Source organism: Nuphar pumila, chromosome 2 (assembly GCF_984573655.1).
Source record: "Nuphar pumila chromosome 2, dmNupPumi1.hap1.1, whole genome shotgun sequence".
Lineage (NCBI taxonomy): Eukaryota > Viridiplantae > Streptophyta > Magnoliopsida > Nymphaeales > Nymphaeaceae > Nuphar > Nuphar pumila.
This window is the reverse complement of record NC_143250.1, coordinates 85,314,575-85,322,284: the sequence shown is the minus strand read 5'-3', so window position 1 is coordinate 85,322,284 and position 7,710 is coordinate 85,314,575. Positions and strand designations below refer to the sequence as shown.

The 7,710-nt window shown below is 42.2% G+C and overlaps 1 protein-coding gene across 4 annotated transcripts; it reads right to left on the bottom strand.

The window, feature by feature from the left end:
* Window positions 1–1,888: 1,888 nt before the first annotated feature.
* Window positions 1,889–5,510, bottom strand: LOC149845915 (putative serine/threonine-protein kinase WNK6). Of its 4 annotated transcripts, none has more exons than XM_089996073.1 (7): window positions 4,803–5,510; window positions 4,467–4,504; window positions 4,148–4,375; window positions 3,790–4,010; window positions 3,538–3,695; window positions 3,016–3,460; window positions 1,889–2,883 (listed from the first exon to the last, which is right to left on the bottom strand). In XM_089996073.1, the coding sequence occupies exons 1-7, from the start codon at window positions 4,887–4,889 to the stop codon at window positions 2,117–2,119; spliced, it is 1,944 nt and encodes a 647-aa protein (XP_089852199.1). In that variant the 5' UTR covers window positions 4,890–5,510; the 3' UTR covers window positions 1,889–2,116. The 4 variants fall into 4 exon arrangements, with proteins under 4 accessions (XP_089852199.1, XP_089852202.1, XP_089852201.1 ...); XM_089996076.1 differs by having other exon boundaries at window positions 4,597–5,482; XM_089996075.1 differs by lacking the exons at window positions 4,467–4,504; window positions 4,803–5,510 and having other exon boundaries at window positions 1,889–2,176; window positions 2,294–2,349; window positions 2,515–2,883; window positions 4,148–4,391.
* Window positions 5,511–7,710: the final 2,200 nt, after the last annotated feature.

Here is a 7,710-nt window from a genome sequence, read left to right as displayed (position 1 = left end):
AAGTCTCGATGATAGTTCAAAGGTAGGAATTGAGCACGCGATTTCTGCTCCATGTGCTTCCATCATTTAATCGGAGCAAGTCCTTGATGCATGCGCATCTACTTGAGCTGGCGATATCAGGCTGCAACTCAACCCTTAAACTTGAAGGAAATTAATCCCACGTGATGGTCTTCAGGGACTTCCTTAAACTCAAGGATCTCTCAAACTTTGCTAATCCAATCTAGGTATTCCTCGAGAGTTCTTGTTCTTCTGAATTCGGGGATTTCAAATCGCAAACCGGAATCCCAATAAGATCTCCTAGGCTGATGAAAATCTCTATTTTCCTGACCTCGATGATTTGTTTTGAACTTATCATCAGAATCATAGGAATTTGTATCACACATTCCTCATGAATTGTGCATACTACGCTCACCAGATCTTTCTCTTGTAAGTTCCTCTATCCTTTGACTCAATTCCTCGACTCACCTATTTGATTCTTCAAGTTGTCGATGCAGATTGCAATTTTCATACCTTTGACCTCGACTTTTATTTTCAAAATTATAATCATTCTTACCTCGACCTTCCATTCGTCCAACCATGACGAACAATTTCTTAAAAAAAAATTTTAAAACGACCACTAACAACAACAAAATCGTGTCGGATTAAGAAATCTGACAACCCTCGCTTTGATACCGAAATGGTGTATAATCGACGTAAGAGTCAATTCACGATCCGAGATCCAAATGGATTTATTCATCACTACTCTCTCTCACTCTCTAACGTTCACGAGAAGACTTGCAGGGGAAAATGATGGACGAATTAAATTAGATGTACTGGTTGCGAGATTAAGCTTTTTTTTTTAATAGAGAAGCTGAGGTTAGGCCGATCCTGCGTGTATATCAAAAGATAAAGAGTTACACATTAAGGAGGAACGGACTCCAATATCTTTCCAACAAGGATCAAGACCCAGAAAGGCCATATGATCTAGCATTCTTGGGATGTTACCGATTTTTTTTTTTTAAAGGCAAGCTGGGGTTAGGCATACCCCTACCGTTTATACAACTATACCATTGGGTTTTGAACCTGTAACGTCCCAACACAAAAGGTGGCGTGAACTAGCAGACAAGCAGAGCCCAGAAATAAGAATATTCTCTGCAATTAGACCTGGACGCCCTCTTCCTTCAACATGGTTGATCATAAGACGACCTAAATCTCGCCGGCAACTTTCAATAATGATTTTCTGTTGGGAACTTATCAGTGAGGATATTTGGCCAAAGATCCCACTCTTTATGTTGAAGTGAAAAGTCGCCCCATGTCCAACCTGCTGTCAGAAAATGACCTTGATGATTTCTTAAGCCTAGACGCCAATTGCTGATGAAACAGGCTGTAAAAAGTTATTTTCAACCAGTCGTGTAGGATGAAACCAGAGCCCTTAAGTTAACCACCTAAGGGCAATTGGATGATCACGGTTCTTAAAAACTAGAGCTAATCCGAGTTGGAGTTGCAGGAGTTGGCTTGTTTCTAAGAGCTGCCAGTAATTTTATATATAAAAAAATAAACTTTTGAGATGGCTGAATTACAGCTCCCTTATCAATCAGGAACGTTCTACCACCACCAAGATCAGTCATCAACGATTGTTGGATCTATTACATACGTTTTTTTTTTCCTTTTCTCCATCCCAAACACAAGAACAGAGGTTGTTGGAACTGATTCAACAGTGAGACCTTATTTTCTTCATCTCTTTCCCACCCCACAAGTCCATCACTGGTTGAGAGGCTTTTGTGCAAAAAATACAACAGATTATGTTTGCGAATATTAGAGAGAAGAGGCACGTGTTAGAGACTTGCAGATACTGTCTTTTTTACAGATTTAGTGTACGAACATGGAAATGCTTTACACCATAATTCCAATGTCAAAAAGGTATGTAAATGCCTCGTCATTATATCACAAAATCTAAAATACATCGGGCACAACTTAAACTGGCTTCACATCTCACTGAAGAAAAACCCAGTATATATTTAGAGCAAATAAGCAATGGTATTCTTTCTCTGGAAAATAATAAACGAGAGGGCAAGGAAAAAAGAAAAAGAAAAAAGAATATCAACGCAAATTTCAGTCAAACACCGCTCACTTTCTTTTATGTTATCCACCTCTTCCTTGCCGCCTCCATTGCTTCCTCTCGCTGCCTTAAGAGTTCCTGAAACAATTGTTGATACCGTAATTCAATCATATGCAACTCTGACTTCAACCCATCTTCCTCCGAAGGCAATGAGGCATTGGTTCGCAAGTTTGAAATGTTGGCAAGATCACTTACATTACAGACAGACAAATCTAAATTTGTCACAAGAACATCCCCACTGCCATGTTTCCCTACTTCGACAGCAGACAAATCGATGGCATTACAATATTCAGATGAGATTACAGAGACAAATGAGACCGGAGAATCTTGGTCCTCTCTGGTGGCCAAACTCGAAGGCGAATCTAAGCCTCCATGGGACATAGCATCATCCAACTTTGTAAATAAAGTAACCTCACCTGGCTGTACAGATCCCTCAATGGAATTCAGATCAACGCAAGAACTACCCAAGTCCGACAGCGACAGAACATCCTCCGGAATCCTGATAGCCTTGCTGCCACTAACTGCATCCCATGAATAGCCAAAGGAGAACCGGTCAGGATCAGGGTCTTTAGAATCTGTATAGATGCAATCTGTACCATTCAATGACTGAACCATGGAAGACGGGTTCCACTCCGGAACCAATTTCATTATCAGGAAATCAATGAATTCAGCAATAAATGTGACATCCTGGTCTGAGAGGTCCAGTTGCTCCATCATCTCGCTAGCAACCGAAAGTGCAGTGTCGCTGTCAAGGTAAAACATGAAATGGACATTCTTCACACGGCCTACAGAACGAGTGAATCTAATTAACACAATTAAGGCTTCAAATGAGGTGCATCCTAGCATAACATAACAGGCATACAAATCACTCTACAAGGTAATAAAGTTCACACACTTTGAGCTGGACAATCACTTACCACAACGATCAGCTATCCGCAAAATTAGTGATATAGAATTAGCATCACTTTTCTCCCCCTTCAATGTGAATTCATGGTTTTTGTTAGATCTCTCGAATTCCAAGCACGGCAAATGTTGAGCAATGACGCTACTTCTTGGATTAGGACTCATGGAAAGATGATTGTAGTCATAATCTATATCCATGGACAACGGTCCAGACTTGGTCTGAGCATCTCGCCGCCCATCAGAGAGAAGATAGGAGCCACCTACATTTAATGTTTTAGGCACAAAATTGGGCAACTGTAGATGATTGTGGACTTGCTCTTTTGGATCAATACACTGAAGAAATGGATCTTTCAACAGTTCCCTTGCAGGAGGTCTTTCTGCTGCAGGAGCTAAACATTTCTCAATAAGTATCTTTATCCGAGGGTCTTTAACTTTGCCTAAGGCTGCAGGCTTGATTCCCTGCAAGCAAAACAATAGATTAAAAGCAACAACATATACAATCACATGAATTTCACCTAACATGCCAACAAACTTACAGAAGAAACTTTCTTATAAATCTGGGCAGGATTCTTGCATTCACTGTAAGGGTATTCAAAAGTGACCATCTCCAGCAAGCACATGCCAAAGGAATATATGTCAACCAGTTCATTGTACTCTTCCTCGTAAAGCTCTGGAGCCATGAACTCAGGAGTCCCTATTGAAAAGACATATTACATAGAGGTAGAGATTGATAAGCTCAAACCCAAAATCATAATATCTACCCATAAACAATTCAAGCTATTTATTACCAATCACACTATGGGCACTTGGCTGTTGCATAACAGTTGCCAATCCAAGATCTCCAATCTTCACTTCTCCATGATTACCATTAACGAATATATTATCACATTTCAAATCCCTGTGTATAATGGGTGGGTTATGCCCATGAAGGTATTGCAGTCCCCGAAGAACCTGCCTTGCCCAGTTCTTTATAGCTTTCATGTCGACATGTTTGTGCTTTTTACGATACCTGGAATGATTTGGAGAGTTGTTACACTCGCGGACTTGATGTAGAATGTTTTTACATCTTTCAAGAACCAAATACATTACATCTATACGCTAACACAAGTTACAAAGCAATAATCAAAGGAGGCGACTCCAACTTACTGCCTTAGACTCCCGGAAGTAAACAATTCTGTTATTATGTTGATGGTCTTCTTCTGATCATCAACCCACGAGTTAAAAAATTTGATGATGTTATCATGTTTAAGCGACTTGAGCAAATGCACTTCTGAATACAGTCTCTCCAAGTCCTCAGGCGACCGCAAGACATCACCTATTCTAACTTGGTTCCATGCCACTTCTATTCCATCAACTTCGTCAAAAGACCTATATCTGAATACAACTGGTTAAGGGTCCGATTCCAACTTGTTTTGTTCTTCCTTAAATAAATCCTGAGTAAATAAAAGGATTTTTTAAAGGATACACTGTCTTGAATGCTCCTCTACCCAGCACTTCATTATACTGCTCAATAAACAATAACCACCGTACAAAAATTTGCAATCAGATAAATTCAGAACTAAATATACATCAAAATTGAGAGAGAGAGAGAGAACCAATAAAAATATGCAGCAACATAAAGAGAGAGAACCAATAAAAATATGCAGCAACGTAAAAGAAACGGTAGCAATTCAGCAAAACTTCTGCCAGAACCAATCCGAATTCTAAAACCCAGAAACAAATTTCAATTCTTTGTGTATGCCAAATAGTCCACGAATCACAAGCTTGCAGTTCTCAACAAGAACGGGGGATCTCGACGTACACGGATGTATCTACCAGTAGGGTCCGTTTCGGCGATCTCGGCATCGGGCGGCTCGGATTGTCCGGAACAGACATTCATTCTATCCATCCCCTTGAGGCCCGCTCCCAACCAACCCGCCACCTCTGAAGCCGCGCCCCGCTCAAAGACGAGCCTCAGACTTCCGACCGCTCTGAATATGGCTACCCATATCTGAAAACGCTTCGGATGCGACGGAGAATGAGCCAAACGCCGATCGGAACCGGAACCGGCACCGGAGACCAACTCTACCGCTCTGCGACGACCACAATTTCATGGCCCCTCCTCCCGATCCTTCCATCCCACAGACACCCCTCATCCGGAGAGAGGAAAAAACCCAAACCTTAACCCTAGGTGCCTTACACCATGCCGTCGCCGCCGCAAACCGGTCGAATCGGAACCCCGGCCGCCGAAAACCAAAAGAAACCCTAGAATTCAAGCCCGATCATCAACACCAGCGGAAGACAGGATGAAGAAGACGAGGAACCCCCAATTAATGGGGATCGGAAACCCTAATCGATCAGAATCGGGGAGAAGAGGAAAACCCTAAAATTTTGTGGAAGGGAAGAAATTGGGGCAATCTAGAGGTTTGGTGGGGATGTGGGTGAAGATGGGCCGATGGGCCGATGGGCCGAGAGAGATGGCCAGATCAAACACCTGTCTGGCACACATGAATCCTCTCTCTCTCCCCCTTAAAAGCCAACCTGACTTTTATATATTTTCTTCAGTATTATCCCATTTTTTATTTTTCTTTCTAAATAAAATGTTTATTATTATTGGTTCCTTAATTAAATAGTTAATTCCAAAAAGTCTAGGACCCCAAAAAGTCTAGGACCAGTTTCATATCCTCTCGAGCCACAATGGTTCGACTTGATCCAGCTCGTTAGCTGAACTTGGCTTAGTGAGTGTTGGCTTGGATGTTTGACTCTTGAACGGCTCGTGCAACCACGATTAGGGTTATTGGCATGTGGAATCATGACTAGGCTTGGCAAGGAAGTATGACCTTGACTAGGATCAATTGGTCGCATTAGAAATCTTGTGCTTTGTGGCCGGTTAGGCGAGCTGCCTCGGTTTGGTCATGACTTTGGGGCAGACCATGAACCCACTAGTTCCGTGTTCTTGTGGACTAGAATCAATTGGGTCCTGAAACCAGTTGGTTGCAGGTGGGCTCAGTTGGTGTTGGGAGTCAAGTTAAGCAGAGCACAAGGTGCTGCTTTTCTAGCTTATCCTAAATTATTCTAGCTCCTGTGGACTAGAGCAGGCTCTTTTTTTTTTATGACGTTCTAGTGTTTTTATGTATTGAGTTAATTGCATGATCCGTTTCAATAATTTGGTACACCTCATTGCAATGATTGGTGTAATTAATGATTACAAACTTTTGGGTCATTTGTGTTGCTGAAAGAAATAAGATATTGTAAGTTGTTCTATTTTAAGATGTGTACTATTAAAAAAAGAATTATATTTTAAGACGTGCACTATTAAAAACAAGTCAAAAAGGCATGTTGGTTTTTTTTAAAGCGTTTGAGGCTTGTTGGTTTTGTTTTGGGAATCAGATGGTGGAGATTTTGATTAGTTTGGGCAGAAATCAAATTCTGATTTTTGATAAGAGGCGTTAAGTGTGTACTTTGTACAAGCAGATTCGTACTTGACAAAAAAAATGTGAATCTTTCTTTGAATGAGTTCAGCTCAAGAATCAGTCAAATATATTTGAGACCCAGAATCTGAATAAGAAAGGTTCCCCTTAAAGGGATGGGCAGCACAATCTTTAGGGCAACGTACCTAATATGTGAAAACCTTGTGTAGGCTATAGACCATATTTATGCCCAAACCCTTTTAGAAAACATACATGTATTTTTTGTTTAATCTAAAAAGGTAGAGGTATTTTTTATGTTATATTTAGTACAAAACATATATTAGTTTAACCATCTTTTTATGTTTAATTGTGTTTTTAGTTTGACAAAAAAAATGGTATATATTACACAAAAAGACCTTTTTTTGATAATTAAAAAAAAAAACCATCATATCACACATTGTCTAGCATCTAGATGGTAAAACCCTCCCGTACCCATTGAGGCGTACACCTAGCTTCAACCTTACGGCAAGGGATGCCATGTAAAATCCATTAATTTTACATGGGTTCTTCAAAAAAGCCCCTGACTCCCTCCCGTCTCTCTCTCCCTCACCGACACCCCAACTCCCTCTCCTCTCTATGCTCTTCTCTCCTCGTATCTCTCCCCTATGCTTACCCCCTCTCGTCGGGAGTCCCTCTCTCCCCTTTTGAGTACCCCCCTCTCGCCAGAGATCGCTCTCTCTCTCTCTCTCAATCTCTTTGCTCTCTCTCTTTCTCCACTATGAGGAGTTGCGACACCCCTCGAGTGTCGCCCTTCCTCTTTCATTCTCCTGTGTTGGACGACAAACCAAGAGTCACCAACAACGATGGCTCAGGCTCGCTAGAAGAGAGGGTGCCGAGCACCCTCTCCTTTTTTGGCAAGAGCAGCAGGCTGCTATGCCATCTTTCCAAGAATGGGCAACTGGAGGGAGGGCCTGATGCCTCTCCCTCCTGCTCCCCTGACCGACTAGACGGTAGGCGCCACCAGCGCTTGCCTCCTTTTTTTGAAAGGGAAGCTGGGTTGGGCAGACTCCCCCTCTCCCCCCCCCCCCCCCAAACAGTTACTATTCAACGTACCACTGGGTTTGAACTTGCAGCGTTCCACCACAAGGAGACGTGCACTGACAACTCCTACCAACAACGCAGAGTCGTCGAGCTCCCCTTTCCTCTGCTCTGTCAGTAAGGCCACGATAGCTACTGCCTCCAGCAGTGGCATGGCTGTCCGCCCCCTCACCCTTCCCCCTGTTGGAGGACTGAGCAAGACTCGGTCTTGTCACGGGTTGG